The following is a 17,374-nucleotide window of genomic DNA, read 5'->3' on the forward strand; positions in this document are numbered from 1 at the left end:
CACCTTGGGACAATCTTGCGCCTTGTCAGGCACTTACTACTTAATGAAATAATGTTTGCAAATGAGGCCTATGATTCAATTCAACGTTTTTATTTGTCTCAATTCGAATACGTCACATAAAACGTAGGCGTGTATTATCTGCACAATTTGTTAATGATAATGTATTTCTTATCGTCATTGATTTAAACATGTTTACTTTGTCGAAAAACCTGCTTAGGGAGTTCCATCTAATATAATGTGTATGATAATATTACTACTACTTGCGTCTCGCTTTTTCGTAGTAATTTAAGAAATGGTTATCACAAAATGTAATCTAGTTTTTATTATGCTAAATTTTTGACCCAGTTCGGATTACTCTTGTATCTACTTCTTATACCTACTGTTTCATTAATCTCAAAAAACTCTCAAACGGCTAACCCGATATTGATAAATCTTTTCTTCATGTACAAAAAAACACAAGGTATTTGTTGAATTGCGGGTTTAAAAATCATTCAAGCTTACTTTTGTCCGTCTCTTATTCTATTAATTCAAATAACGATTTAATAAGTGTGTACGTGAACCTCGCTGGGCAGCTCATTAAGTCCCCCGGTGGCCGGTATCTAATAGTAACCAAAGCTCGACGCGTCACCGATTCTTCAATGTATCTCATTTTCGAACCGGTAGTTCTATATTTAGATCACCCGTGACACGATCATCGAGCTATTTAGAAATATACTGCTTAGGAACACACGGACAACGCAACATCGGACACGTATATATCTATCCTATTATTTAGAAAGTAACTCTGCCTGTTAGATTTTGACGTCTAAACTGCTTAACCGATTTTGATAAAATTTTGCCTGGAGATAGTTTTAACTGGACATGGATTGCTTTATCGTTTTAACGTACACTGTGTACACGTTATTGTGGGCTGTGGTAACTAACATCCATGCGAGTAACGACGCGGGTAAAAGCTAGTAATGAATAGTTCCAACCTTGATTTATTAGTAGTTTCTACACCGGTTCAAAACTAGTTCCAAGGGTACAAGATTTTCTAGCATGAATTTATCTGTCAGAAAAACAGTCTACAACATACGTCTACAATACTTCTGGTGTCACAACTAAAATAAAACAAATTTACCATATATTATTTGTATAATAGAATAATTCAATCATTTTTATACATTGGCTAATATTACAAACATACAGATACAATGGCTACATTTATACACACAACTATATCCCACTAAATATTCATAAATTCTGTACATTAATTCATTTAATACCTTTTAAACAGCTGTATATACTAGCTACTTAAAATAAAATACTTTTTTTAATTACCTTCTACAATTAAAGCAGTAGCAACTGGAAATGTCAAAATGTCCTAAATTTTACCGAGGGTTAAAAAAAAATATTAATTACGTTCTTTGCTCTATCAGAGATAGGCTTTTCGAATGATTGAATTTTGTTAACGAATGTAGAAAAGGTTTTTGAAAAAAGTATTTTAAATCACGTTAAGGTAGATCGCACGTCACTGGACAAACTAAAAAAATAACTTTATTGCTTCGCATTGATATCAATATAGTAGTTACGAGTGACGTGTGATTACCAAAAGCAGATGGGGCAAGTGGTATCAAGATACTGAGCTGACGATGGACTATTTATTTTCTTAAAAAATGACTACTCAACTATTGGTTGTCATGAGCATGCTGGCAATAGGTTACATAAGGTTTAAAAAAAACGACTCCCTCACTAACAGATAAATCTTTGAGTCGGGTTTCACAAACAACAAAGTCAAATGCACAAAGAAACCAAGACTCGGGACAAATCAGACAAATGTTTGTCCTCCGCGGAAATCGAACCCACGCACGTCGTGGTTATTGAGTGTGGCGTTGTGGAAAACCTTTTCGAGCAGCACAGTGAATTAAAAATATGATCACTAAATCTTAAGGTAAGAGCTGTCAAGTGGAAACGAGACGCTGCAATGAGCAGACCCACAAACTCTGAAACCCTTACTCAAGCGGGGTTCCACGGGACAACCAATGCTTACTTTTAAAAGCCTGTAATACGGGGAGCCTACCACCCCTTTTAAAGTATTACTATTAAAATTGTGGAAGAGAAATACCGCTCTATACAGTGTGTAAGGCTGTCACGCTCGCACAACGAAATAATAATACTTTTTTACTTTTAAGAGGGGGTAATAGGTTCTCTGGTCAGTGCATATAGATTATAGACACCTTTCACAATGGCAACGGTTCTGCTTTAGAAGGCTTTAGAGAGCATTCAACCTCCTCTAAAGTATTACCATTAAACTTGCGGAAAAGACGCCGCGATACGATATTTTTTACTTTTAAGGGGGGGGGGGGTAATAGGCCCTCTGGTCAGCATAATCATTGTCTGCTCAGTAGTACCATGTTGTCATATTACTTGTCTAGTCGACAATTAAAATGAACGATCTCGCCGTTAGGATACCTCACAAAAGCGCTTTGATTCCCAAACCGTTTCTTACACACAAGGCAGACATTGTAATCATTTATCACAACGCTCTTCGACTCGTGAAACTGTTTCAGTTCTTGTACCTGTAACAAAGATAATTTAATTTATTTTATATTTCGTAAATTCAATGCTTAACTTACTGTACAAAAGAGTGGTTTCGAAAGTGATTAATTTGCATTGTGCACATAATGTGAATTCATTATAAGCCCTATATAGGATACATCTTTATAACTTAAAAAATAAAGAAAATAGCGTAATGTTAGGGGTACTACACCACACACGTTTTATTCCCACAAAGAAAAAATGCATTGTAATTTTTATCCGAAATACTGTTGTTAGTACGTCATATCAAGTGTTATCGCGGTGACCTAATGAATTGTTAAACACAGTTAGATCATAAACGTGGGGGCGAGGTTGACACTGATAACTTAAACAATACATTTATGCTTAACACAATACTGCTCGAAACATTATATTTTAGCTATAAAAGCTGACTGATTGCGAGAAATATCGAACAAGTTCTGATACAATGCCGGCAATGATAAATCATTTTGATACCAGGGCTACGCGGCAACGCAATGTAATGTAACTCGTTAGAATTCTCGCATCGTCTAAAAGTCTTATGTTATACAACATTGAATAACACACAACATAGTTTATGTAACATAATCTTACTGTATATAAAATCAGTCATTGTATTAGTATCACACGTAAGATGGTATTACGTATTTTATTTTAAATAAGGAATCTAACCTGCATATGTTCAGCATACAATAATCCTTTGAGGATCTGCATTCGTCGCTTTAGCGTCAGTTGGCCGTCTAGAGCGCTTTCTAAGAAGTGCTTCAAGCGACTCAAAGGAACCGAGTCTGGCAACACCGATAAAGCCTGCAACATATGAAATGATATTGTTTATGAATGCTTTCTTCATGAGCTCTCTCGTATCAGAGGCCAAAGCACATTTTGGGTCCATTAGCTACCGTAGCAGAGTAGACAAATGAATCCTTTCTTGAAGCTGGAACTAAATTGTTACATAGACCTAAATTATATGAAGAAACGATCAAAAGTAGTACTAAAAATGGTGATGTTGATTGTTAAGACAGGAATGTTGATTAGTAAGATAGGGATATCTCCACAAAAAGTAGACCTATACAAGTCACTGATTTTTTTTTGAGCTTATGACAAAGCTAACTAGTCAATTGGCAGTCTTACCTTTAACGGTGATATTTTATCAGCATGTTTCTCCAATATATCAAGGGCTGTTTCCAAATCTGGCGACGCTGTCTTCGGATGCCGCGGAACATCAGCCAGAGGCCCGCTAAGCGCACTGTCTTGACTCGGATTCATAAGAATCCTCATTAATATCACATAGACATCTTGGTTCTTATTGTTGCCATTAGTGCAGACATTCTCACAGTATCGTATAGCTCGTTCTACGTCCCCTGTGAGGAACAAAATACAAAGCAATTTAAGTTTATAACTTTTAGACAGCAACAACTATTTTAAAACGACTGACCCTTAAATAATGGACGGATTTAAGTAATTACAAAAGCAAAAATCAAACCCAAACCAAATGTAGGTCTAGGCTAGGAGCAATTCTTCATAATATATTTGTGAAGTATGACTGCAGAGGTCCCAGAACATTACCTTACAGAACTCATACATTTTGACTTCAAAGTAAATTGAACAACGAATTGAAAAGAAAATATTTGCGTGACTCACCTAAAATCAATACATAAATCGCGAGTGCTTGTTCGTGTCGACCTAATTTACCGTAAATGATAGCTCTTTCTTCAAAAAAGCCATCTTTCGGGAAATGTAATACAAATCTCTCAGGTGTATAATGAGTGGATTTCTCTAGAAACGCTACTAATTTCGCTTTAGTATGTTCTATTTCTGCTTCTGTTGCGTTTTCTTTCTTATTCGTTATTTTCTCACTGTACATGTTAATTAAAGCGTCGTGGAACAGTGGGCTATTATCGTTCCAAGTATGTATGACGTGTTCTAAATAAGGTATTACTAGAGAGTTGTGTTTCTTCAGCAGGAAGTCTAGAATCTTTGGGCGAGGCAAGTTTTCTACTTCGACAATATCTTCAGTGAAGATTTTCAGGCCTTTTTCAGGATGCTCCTTTAAAATCCAGTCTGAGAATTCGAAAATTAAATTTATGTGTTCAGCACCTGAAATATTAAAAAAAAAACATTAGGCGATAAAATCTAAATTGTTAAATTATGCATATTTACTTTGAATATCTGTATAGTCAGTAACTTTTATAAAATGCTATATACGAACCAAGTTGCTGTAAATAATTCTTGGTTCCTTGATAACCTTCTAAGCTGGAATCTGGTTCTTTGGCTTGCTCTTTCAGCAGCTGAAGCGCTTTCATGTGCTGTCCCTTGGTTTGATACAGAATGATAAGTTCGCTGTGCTTGCTGTGCTGAAGGAGCATCTTTTCAGCTTCTTCTAAACGGCAGTTGTTTACGCGCAAAAGTGGAGCGACTAAGGCATCGTTGACCTGTCATGGAGTTGACAAAAGCACTTAGTAAAATAAAACCTAAGGTTGAGTAAGAAGGCACTAACTTTTTTACAAATTATGGATGTACGACACGAAAGAATGACAAATTTAAAATGTTATTTTTGGTATATCTAAGGTATTAAATACCGCAGCTGATCAAATTTTGTACGTGAGAGAAAAAAATCTTTGGAATAAATTGTTTATTTTAATAACACAAACGGTATAAAAATATTACTGTGTTGCGCCGAAATGGGTTGACTAAAATTATAATTTACCTGTAAATAGCACTTCAACAAGGTAGTGTCAATTAATTCTAACTGTTGCGTCACGTTTCTGTGTCCGGCGCCTTCAGCACGACTCTCTGGAAACCCTATATCAGCCCTCAATTGCTTTAAATACTCTATCAGCGCCGTCAAAGCAGTCTCCAGATCCCTACCCGTCAACTTCTTCGTTTTCTCCTTCTCATCATCAGTCTTGCCATCAAGTTCTGGGAACAGTTTGATGACCTCCGCAGGATCTGTGCCCAGTTTGAGAAATTCCTTCATGGATTGTGAATATAGCTTCATTTCGAAAAGCTCTAAAGCGTACAGTACTTTAATGGAATGTATCTTTTGTTCTTTTTCTTCTGGTGTGCAATCTGAAAGGCTCTGTGTAAAAAAATGTTCTGTTACATACTAGTTAGCGTAAAAACTATTTTATCATTTTATGTTTAGGAACTCTCACGGGTCATATGCTATTGACTGTTGAAAAAAACGTTAACTAAATGGTTATACCTCATGAATAATTAGGACTGGCAACTAAATAATGTGTCCTTATTGTGATTATGCATTCATAAAAAAAAACTTGACCAAGTGTGTGCATTGAAATAGACTTTCCCTAAACAGTGTTCATTTTTAATTTAATGCTCTATATCATATGCAATGTAATATTGCTCATTCTGTGGTAAATTCATATAGGAATATTTAACACAACTTAAATATATCTGCATAGGAGAACCTATTGGTAAGTACTTACTGCTTGTAACATCTCTATAGTTTGTAAACGGTTTTTCACAGTAAAAGGCATTTTTACTTTCCTTACTTATATTAGCTCAGACTTAGAAAATCAAGTATTTAACTTACATTTAACAACCTCACAATCTGTGCCTCTCGCTTTTTCAATTTTGTGCGAAACATACTTGAATATAGACAATTAAACTAATTTTAATAATACAAATTCAACGTTTACACTAATTACACTGGACAACTATACTGAAGTTTACAAAACTGGAATTGTAATGCGTGATTTTTATCGTAGTTTAATTTCGATATTTCCCCGTAATCATATTCGATGTAATTAATTAGGATTCTCCAACAAAGCTATTCGTCAATGAGTATATGAAGTGTTATTGGTGTACTATAATTTACTGATAATATAAAAATACATATTATAAATCGAAATACATTATTTTCTCTTTGTACAACGAGGAGATTGTATATTGGTCCAATATTTAAAACTTCTCAAGTCAGTCAGTCTCAATCTAAAAAATCCACATTAAATAGAATAGGTATTTACGACGTTATTTATGTTGTCAAGTTCAAATAAAGAAACAATATCACTTTTATACTGCAATCAGAATTTGAAACACTAAGTGCAAACGAAGCTATACATTTTTGAGTTCAACGCGATAATGCTAAAGATACATACTACAATGCAATGACACTTGGTGTTTAAATTACAAGAAATTACTAAAAAACGAACTAGGGATATAATTCAGCTTCGTTCAAATCATAATTTTTTTATCGCTCTGTATTTTATTTTGGGCGAGTTTCAGATTTTTTTTGGGCGCAGTCACACTATACTTGATTATTCTAAGCAGTTTTTACAATAATAAGCCACTTTCACTGCACAATATTCTTAATTGACTGAGAGGTATCGTATTTTAACATCATTGTGTACTGTAATAAGGAAAATTAAATTCACAACTGATAGCTATATTAATTTTATGTCTAAATCAATACCTCCTTTACCATAGGGAAAAATATTTTATGGTGTATTTTGTAATACCAATACTCATGAATCTAGTTACTAATAGTTTGCTACTAAATGAATTCAAAGCATTTTTTTTTTAATGACTAAATGCCACTCATATTTAAATACATATACAGGGTGGAAGGGATGTCATACCAGAACCCCTGGACCATGGGATCGGTATGACGTCCCTTCCACCTGTATTTAGAAAATGAGGTCTGCGCGTGAAAGTGCTAATATATATATCACATGGATCAATAAGTCCCGAGACTAACCCAGAGATAGCGCTCGTAGTAAACCAGTATCCACGTCTTTCTAAAGTACTAACCTTTGCTTGAAACATTTAAAAAAAATAAGTCGATCGGACCAGAAACAGCTGAGTTATCGAGGGTAGAGTAAAGTCGTTTTGTAGTTTGTTTTAAAAATGGAAAAAACCGAGTTTCGTGTTCTGATAAAACATTGTTTTTTGATGGGTAAAAACACCGTGCAAGCAAAACAATGGATTGAAAAATGTTACCCGGACTCTTGTCCATCAAAAGCAACGATTTGTCGGTGGTTTGCCGAGTTTAAACGTGGTAGTACCGACACAAATGACGCGGAACGCGCGGGTAGACCTGTGGAAGCCGTTACATTGGAAAATGTGAGCGAAGTGACAAAAATTATAATGAAAGATCGTAAAGTGAGGCTCCGTGAGATTGCTGAGATGACACAGATATCATATGGAAGTGTATTTACTATCCTTCATGAAAATTGAGCATGAAAAAGGTTATTTCCAAGTGGGTGCCGCGATTGCTTTCGATGGAACAAAAACAGCAAAGAGTTGATGATTCAGAAAGCTGTTTATCGCTATTTACTCGTAACAAAAAATATTTCTTGCGTCGTTACGTGACCATGGACGAAATATGGATACATCACTGCACTCCAGAGTCGAAGCGGCAGTCATCTGAGTGGCGCACAGTTGGCGAAAGCCGTCCGAAACGTCCGAAAACGCAGCAGTCAGCTGGCAAAGTCATGGCGTCATTTTTTTTGGATACGCATGGCGTGATTTTTATTGACTACCTCGAAAAAGGTAAATCGATCAACAGTGATTATTATACACTATGAACCGTTATTCTAGACCTATACAGTGAGACAGCATCTTTCCGGATCTGACGTCACGACCTCTCTTGTTTCCCCCTCCCGCTCGGCTCCGCCCCCTATGGCCGGGGGAGGGGGCGACGAGCTTGCCCGAACACTCAGGCGCGCTCTTCACATTGGCATCGTTTTTCGGTGCGATCACACCTCTTCTAGTGCGGGCAACAGCGCTGCTGTTTAGTAGTGTAAAATTATTATTGCTTTAAATAAAAATACCTACATTTTTTCGTGGAAAAACTTTATTTTAAAATATCGGTTAGTGTTTAAAGTGCACGTGTTGAGGCGCATTTTGTTTGCGTAATGGAAAAATCCACGAAAGTGCCTGCCGAGGGTAACGGGAGTCGCCCGCCTCCCGCTGCGTCACCGCAGGCATCTTCTTCGTCGTCCTCGTCGTCGTCTAACAGCTCCGCCCCGTGTCGGAGACGCCGCCAGCTGCGGAAGGAGGCCCGAGAAACTGACGAGCGCAGGTTAGACTTGCTGTCAAATCAAGTGAGTGAAATATTATACTACTTAAAAAATAACGATCACTTTTCAAACAAAGAAACCGAGCCCGAATCTGATTCTGATATTTCCTTACATCCATCTGAAGGCTTGAGGGTTTCTCTTGGGAATGATCACCTTTTTAGTAAACCACAGAAGGCTAAAGTATTCGAATTTCCGGTATCCACTAACCTAAAAGAACCGACTGTTGAAAATGCCAATGAAGGTAGATTACATGTACTAAATAAACTACATCATTTTGATACTAATGATTGGCAAAGGGTTAGATACCTGGAAACTGAGAAAAAGTATGTCGCTAAGCCAGGTTTTTACGAACTCGATGTTAACACTGAACTTAGACATTGTGATACAAATTCTTCTTGGCTTAGATTACTTGATAGATCGTTTGGAGCTTTTACTCATGGGCTTATACAACAAAATGAGCTGCTAAGAAGCAACTTTCAACAAATCATAGAATGGGCACAATCGCCCGGATGCATACTTAACGCTGACACACTTTTTGAAAATATTAAGGCCGCTTTTTCCGAAAACTCGCCTTACATGAAAGTGTCCGAAGATCTCTTGCAAATGAGTTGTGGGAGACGTGCTGATATCATTCAAAGACGCCGTGACTGCATTTTGTCGGGTGTCAAAGATAAATATGTAAAGGAGGACTTGCAAAAAATCCCTCCAACACAAAATAACCTTTTTAATCCACAGGACTTAACCGCCTTTTTACAAAGGGCTGGTGGTACAAGTAAGTTGTTCTCTGCCCAGAAACGCTCTGCGGAAGAGCCTCATGCCATGTCTATGCGGAATAGACAGGATGGCCCGCCAGCTAAGCGACCACGTAAGCCATTTCTCGGTAACAATTCTGGGTTAGATCCCCAGCCATCCACGAGCTTTCAAGCGCCCCCCAAAAGTAGAGGCAGAATGTCGGGTAACAATAAATTCGGCACAAGGCAGAATGACAAAAAACGGTCCTCCGACAATCGTAAATCCGATCGATATCGTAAGTGACTATTCTCAAGAAATTTTGTTTTATGGCGGGCGGTTAAAAAATTACATTCAAATTTGGCAGAATTACGGTGCTCCAGAAAACATAATAAAAATGATATCTGGTTACCGAATTCCTTTTTTAAAAATACCCCCACTTCAAAGTCCAGACTTATTAACACATTTTCGAACTCCAACGAGCTTATTGATGTCAGAACAGATCGAGATTTTGAAACAACAAAAAATCTTGATTCGAATAGATCCATCTCCAAGTTATGTCTGTCCGATGTTTTTAGTACAAAAGTCAGATACCAGCAATCGCCCGATATTCAATTTAAAAAATCTAAATCGCTATGTAATGCAAACAAAGTTTCGTCTAATAAATATGTACCGTGTGCCGGATTTCTTGCAACCGAACGACTGGGCGATCAAAATAGACCTTTCCCAGGCCTATTTTCATCTAGCGATCGGCTGCAGTCATTACCCATTTCTGCGAGTATTATACGCAACAGAAAAGAAGTCGAGCCCGGAGCTCCTTCAGATCACTTGTTTGCCATTCGGGCTGTCATCGGCACCCAAGGCATTTGCGACAGTGACGAATTGGGTAGCAGACGTGCTGCGCGGGAGGGGCATGCGAGTAATCGTTTATTTGGACGATTATTTGATCGTGAACCAAGATCGATTAACCCTGATGGACCATGCTGCGGAAGCTATAAGGGTCCTAACAACTTTGGGGTGGATGATCAACTACCAAAAATCCACATTAATCCCTACCAAAGCCGTAGACTACCTCGGCATAAAATGGAATCTCGCCCTGAATTCCAAATATTTGCCCGAGGAAAAGGTTGGCAAAATCTCCAATATGATACGCCACATACTACAGGTAAATCAATGGAGTTTGCACGATGCTCAATGCTTGCTAGGCATGCTAAACTTTGCAGCCTTCGTTGTACCCAGAGGTCGGCTTCATTGCCGCCCATTACAAGTAGCTTGCAATCGGCTTCCAAAGCACCAAGCATACGTAAAACACCCACTCGAGTCGGAAGTGTCCACGACCTTAATGTGGTGGTTACGAGCTCTATCAACCGGAACAGCGATACATCCAGATCCTGTCTCACACTATGTAACGACAGACGCATCTGCCAGAGGCTGGGGTGCCATAGTAGACGACGCTTCTCTGAACGGATTATGGTCCCCGGAACAGAAGAAATGGCACAGCAATTTAAAGGAAATGTGGGCAGTTATACAAGCCTTAACCAATCGTCAGCAATCGCTACGTCATTCAACCGTGCTAGTCCAATCAGACAACAAGAGTGTGGTGAGTTACATGCGGAACGAGGGGGGTCTCCGATCACAGAACCTCTATCGGCTAACGTGCATGTTATTCGAGATTGCGGACGAGAACAAGATTCACCTGGTCTCTCAGTACCTGCCCGGTCAGGTAAACACAGACGCGGACATGCTGTCAAGGCTCAAATTACCCGGGGAGTGGACCTTAACGGAAGAAGCATGTCAAGAGGTATTTCGCAAGTTCGGAATGCCCGAAATCGACTTGTTCGCCTCGAAAACCGCGCACGTGCTTGCTCGCTACGTCTCACGAGATTGCAAAGACTCGAACGCAGAGTTTCACGACGCCTTCAGCAGAAGGTGGTCATACCGTCGAGCATGGGTATTCCCGCCACCACACCTAATTCCACGAATTCTGTCACACCTCAACCTGTGCAAGGGTCGCTACATCCTAATAGTACCGCGCTGGTCCAAAGTGTTTTGGCGGCCGGACCTGAAGAGGAGAGCGGTGAGCGCTCCATTACCCATATTCAATCTTCAGCAGCAGTTACTAGATACACGGACATATCTGCCTCCGGTTCACGTGGACCAGATGTATCTAGAGGCATGGCTAGTGAAGGGTGGTGTGCCGAATTAACTAATTGGTCTCAAAACGAAATAGACCTATTTAATTCTAGCTGGCGACCCTCTACGAAGAAAATGTATGCTGCTATTTGGAAAAAATGGTTAAAATGGTGTACTGATAATAATTTCAACCATACAAATCCATCTGGTGCCCAAGTCGCTAAGTACCTAGCATACTTGCACTTAACTCTTAAACTGTCTTACAAAACTATTTTAGTTTATAAATCAACAATTGTCACTTTGGCTTGTCCTAACGGACGAATCATAAGCAGTGATCCTATCGTTCAGAGAATGTTAAAAGCTATTTCACTTGCTAATGTTGATTCCAAACCTAGAAATTCTTTCATTTGGGATCCACGTATTGTGGTAGAATGGCTCAGCTGTAACCAGCCGCCTCATGCAAGTTTATTCCAAGTGTCTCGTCGCACAGCACTGATTTTGCTACTCGCTTCTAGTCGTAGAGTCCATGACCTGACACTGTTACGGGTTGATAGTGCTCATTTTGAAGACAATTCTAATCATATTATTCTACACCCAGCATTTGGCTCAAAGACAGATAGCTATACACACAGACAGTCATCATGGAAATTGCACACACATACAGATAAATCCATATGCCCTGTGTGGTGGATACGTAAGTTGATAGAAACATCTTCATCACGTAGAATTAACAATGACATTAATCATTTATTCATATCAACTCGTGGCAGAGTCAGGCCAGCCTCTCGAACAGTGATTGGGGGTTGGGTTAAAACTATTCTTAAGGAGGCAGGAATAAAGGCTACTCCTGGTAGTACTCGAAGTGCCGCAGCATCTCTTAATTGGCTTGAGTGCCACAATATTGACGAAATCATGGCAAAAGGGAACTGGCGTGTCCCCAATACATTTGCACGGTTCTATTCAGCTGAAATTAACACATCGCAAAGTTGTAACAATTTATCTCTGACATTTGAAGCCGTGTAGATTCTAAATAATATATGATTACCTACCTACTAATTAATGTAATTTCAGTTCAAAACGACATTGTTATATTAAGTTAAAATGATTTATTTAATCTATGATTTAAAGCTAATCATGAGTGAATATCAAGACTTATGTAGGTGTAAGTTCTTATTACTATAGTACCTATTTGTTTTGGTTGATTAAAATAAACATCTTTTTCTTTACATAATTATACATTTTGTTTAATATAGGTACTTATATTGAACCAAATTATTTAGATACCTAAGTTATTTATTTTTCACACATTGGCATATACTTAGCTTGCCACCAGGCGATAATAAACACATCTCACTGTATAGGTCTAGAATAACGGTTCATAGTGTATAATATAATGTTTTACCTGAAAATAAAACAGTTATTATATACGTAACCTTATTCTAGACCTATATTTTTAATCCTGCCTGGTGGACTCATACCTGATCCACCGGAAGTGAGATACAATGTGAAGAGCGCGCCTGAGTGTTCGGGCAAGCTCGTCGCCCCCTCCCCCGGCCATAGGGGGCGGAGCCGAGCGGGAGGGGGAAACAAGAGAGGTCGTGACGTCAGATCCGGAAAGATGCTGTCTCACTGTATAGGTCTAGAATAAGGTTACGTATATAATAACTGTTTTATTTTCAGGTAAAACATTATATTATATTGACTGGCTAGTACGTTTGAAAGAGGAAATCGCAGAAAAACGACCGCACATGCAGAGAACAAAATCCTTTTTCACCAAGACAATGCACCCTGCCACAAGTCGATGAAAACAATGGCAAAATTGGACGAATTGGGCTTTGATCTGCTTCCCCACCCCCCATACTCACCAGATTTAGCCCCCAGTGACTACTGGCTCTTGGCTGATCTTAAAAAAATGCTCCAGGGAAAAAGATTTGGCTCAAATGAGGAGGTCATCGCAGAAACTGAAGGTTATTTTGCAGCGAAAGATATTTTTTTTTATAAACATGGTATTAAAAAATTGGAAAAGCGTTGGAATGATTGCATCACCTTAAAAGGTGATTACGTTGATGAATAAAAAATATTTTGCAAAAAAAAAATGTTGTTTTCATTGTTAGTCTCGGGACTTATTGATCCATGTGTTATATACCTCTTACCGTCAATTCAATCGCAATCTGGAAATGTTTGTCCTTCAGCAACTGCTGCCTCTGTTTCGTGATGTCAACAGAGCTTAAACACCATACTTGTCCTACTGATGACACGAAAATCAGTCCTCGCTTACATCTGCAATATACAAAACGTTAAATGCAATCGTATACACTACTAATGCATCCTGTGTATTACTACGTTTCACTGTCTCTTTTTCTCACTAATCGACAGGTTATGAAAAGATACTTGTTGTAGGTGCAAGGTGTACTTTTATCTTACAGACAAGTTTTAAGGGCATTGTTCTATTACCGAGAATAACAAGTAGGCGTTTTCAGGCATGTTATTTAAAATAATCGAAATCGCCATATGTAACCGTGAATTGCAATCTTATAAATACAAAATCTACTTTATTCTTAAAACAACGACTCTCACACTAAGTAATTTAATCCTCGAGTCAAGAAAGTTTCACAAAGATTCAAATCGAGCACAAAGACGCCCAGACTCACAACCCTGAGTTTATTTCGACTCTTCATTTCAGTGCAGTTAGACAGAAAATGTCGAATACAGTGTTAGCTCAAAAATATACTTGTAATATCCTACTAACATAAATGATTACATTTAACTTTAACAAGCCTTTGTGAACCGCACAAATCCACATCGCACGTCGAGCACAGTGGCGTGATGACCTATACCACTTACTATCCATACAACCTCTAATTAAACATGGATTGTGTCACAAGAGGGAACATTTTAGGAGCTCCTTCTATCCAACCTTTCGAAAGCTATATTCTAGTTAGGTTTTCAGGTTCACTGGATTAACTTGAATACTGAATGTTGCAATACTTGTAACTCACCTATACATCAGTCTTGCTTTATTCAGTTCTGGTAGGGTTTGTATAAACAATGCTGGTTCCACAGTCTGTACAATCACTTGATCCGATATCAGCCCTAATACATAAGGTTCATCCCACACTAGAAGTAATAACATTTATTTATTGTTGTAGTTTAAGACACTTAAATATTATTAATAATTATGGCAAATTTGTATAGTAACAGATTTATAGAGTAGAGTATTTATAGAGAAACATTATAAATGGCGAATCAATAAGTACAATAATAATTTTACTTCTTTGTTTGGACTCCTTAAAAATAGTAGTATTGAAGTTGTTCCTTACCAACAGCAATTGGGGCTTCAGACCATTTAATAGTTTTCTTTATGTCTATATTTTTAGCCTCCTCCACAAGCACGGATGTTTGGTCGCGGCCAAGCAGGAATGACGTCTCTGAATACTTAGCTACAGTTGGTTCTAGAAATTTTGAGCTGCTTGTTGGGAACAACTCATTTGGATTTCCTGATGAGAGCTGAAAAAAAATTTTGGCACATATAAGTTATTTGCATTTTTCGTTTTTAAATGAAAGATACTTTAATTTTTTTTTTGTTGAAATGTATACTTTTTTATAACCACCCATTTTTTTTTTAATATTCTGAATGTGAATTGAACACGCGATTCTGACATTAATCCTGTATAGTCCTGTCAGTAAAAAAAAAAAATAGCTGAATAAATTATTAAGTAGCATTAACTTTTGAAATAAATCATATACCTTACATACATACATATAAAGACTAAAATATTCTGCACTATGCATGTAAAGCTATGAATAAAAAAAGTATTTAAATATCACCTACATCATACAACACATATTCAGATTTAAAACCCAGACACAGGTACTGTTGGCCCCAAGACATGACCTTTGGAACATCTGGGATGTTGAAGTCAAATAAGTGCTGTTTAAATTCTCCATTCTTGCCATAATATAACTGCAGTTTCCTTCTTACAGCAACACAAAGACGGACAACAGAATTAGATTCACCTGTCATTGATGTCGTTGGCTGCAAATTAAAACAATAATTTACTGTTATAGGAATAATTGAAATTTCAAGGAAAAGATGCATATGTTTTTCACATTTTGTAAAGACATAATGTGAAATTAATTTGAAAAAAAATACAAACCAAGACAGGTTATTCAAAACATAGTTGTACTTGGTACTATATTTCCTTTAAAACCAAATATTAAACCGAAATAATACCTTGTTATCTAATGCAAATAATGAAGCTCCCTTTGTCTGATCAAATGTCTTTACTAATGGAAAATTAACACCATTTATGTTGTAAGTAGAAAGGACATTATCAGTTAGACATAGCAGCAAGTTTTCCTCTGTAAATAAGCAAATATAATTAATATTACTTTTATATCACCCAGGTTAGTGTCTACACTAAACATTATTACTGTACAGATACTAATATGTTTAATGAAAAAATAAAATACTTTTAAGTAAATTGTAAACTAGTAAAATTATAAATGTAGTTCTTGATATGTTGTAAATCATTTTGATTTCTTCTTTGCTTGGGGTTTAACTATTTAATAGAGTTGTTTAGTATCCAGTTAGTTTCAAATAAATTGAAGGTTTTTTTTTAAAGAGGATATGTCTACATAAAAAATAAAATAGCTAATTTAAGTAAATTCATTTACCTGGTATCACTTCTATCTGATTTATGGGCTTCTTACTGAAATTTTTACAATATCGAAGCAAACGCAACTCATACTTTTGGTTCCCATTTGCCTGAGACACTGAATACATCAACAGATGACCTTGTCTTGTTCCCAGTAGTAAATTGTTCTCTAAAAATTAAAAATTAAACTCCATATAGAGTAGGAGTAAAGTTTTCATCAACAAATGACTTGTGATTAAAAATTCAGAAAGGTGACCTCCCCTTGCTGACTTACCATCGACAGTTACTTAGTATCCAGTGCTAAGCTAAATAATGATTAACACTAAACTTATTCATATAGTCCAACAAAAGCAATGATATTGAGATACATCATGTTTTTTATATTTGAATGATTTTATTTTTCAGTTTTGTTTGATAACTTTATATTTGTATTTATCAAATTAAATTACAGCCACAGAGAGGCTTTTAAATAAAAAGAGAACATTAAAAATTATATTGTATTTGCTTCGTTGTAATGTACTGAGCAAAACATATTTGAGCTAATTCATTTCAATTTGAGGTTCAATATATTGGTACTTACCATAAGCAGCTATAGCTTCAATTTGGACAGTTGCATTGAGCAGATGAGATATTTCATATGCCTCGTGCATGATTAAGCCCTTTATCACCTATTTTTCTTATTGCAAAACAATTTTATTCTCCACCCCTAACATTTATTTTTGTTAGACGGACAAACCTTATGGTATCAATTCATAATTTTCTCAATACCTACAAAAAGAGATACCTTTACAAAGAACAAATAGTATGCTAAATAACTTAACACGCATTCAATATAAATAAAGGAAATAACAATTTTATTTATTCGCAGTTCACTCACGTCAAGTCAACAAGATAGATTCATTTGACATTTAGCATTTGACAGTTATAGTGGTGTCCGGATTATAGTGAGAAAACACATGGTTAGCAATTTAATGACACTTTTCTATTTTAGTCGATTACGATTACGTCGTATGCTAAAAGCAGAACCAGTTGCCCTAAAATTAAGGAAATGTCACGAGTTACTTTAAATCTTACGATAACGTAGTGTTTAAAATCTCCATCTGGTCTTAATTTTCAAGTTTGAATGATCAATGCTCGTCCTTTGATCTCCGTATTAAAAAGTTTTACCCAGTTGCCAGACATTTAAAGGCGGCTATTACTATGTGTTTATCATTAAATATATAATATATTTAAGATTATGATTACTTCTTAAATCTA

General features: G+C 36.8%; 1 protein-coding gene across 1 annotated transcript; it reads right to left on the bottom strand.

Moving 5' to 3' along the window:
- Positions 1-1,115: 1,115 nt before the first annotated feature.
- On the bottom strand, positions 1,116-17,168 carry LOC113496082 (vam6/Vps39-like protein). The gene is made up of 13 exons (XM_026875181.1): positions 16,698-17,168; positions 16,137-16,286; positions 15,694-15,821; positions 15,292-15,495; positions 14,780-14,966; positions 14,459-14,576; positions 13,613-13,739; positions 5,264-5,635; positions 4,766-4,988; positions 4,198-4,653; positions 3,688-3,917; positions 3,229-3,363; positions 1,116-2,558 (listed from the first exon to the last, which is right to left on the bottom strand). Exons 1-13 carry the CDS (start codon positions 16,765-16,767, stop codon positions 2,403-2,405), a joined length of 2,556 nt encoding a protein of 851 aa, XP_026730982.1. The 5' UTR covers positions 16,768-17,168; the 3' UTR covers positions 1,116-2,402.
- Between the last annotated feature and the right edge of the window lie 206 nt (positions 17,169-17,374).

The sequence above is a fragment of the Trichoplusia ni genome, chromosome 7 (genome assembly GCF_003590095.1).
Source record: "Trichoplusia ni isolate ovarian cell line Hi5 chromosome 7, tn1, whole genome shotgun sequence".
Classification (NCBI taxonomy): domain Eukaryota; kingdom Metazoa; phylum Arthropoda; class Insecta; order Lepidoptera; family Noctuidae; genus Trichoplusia; species Trichoplusia ni.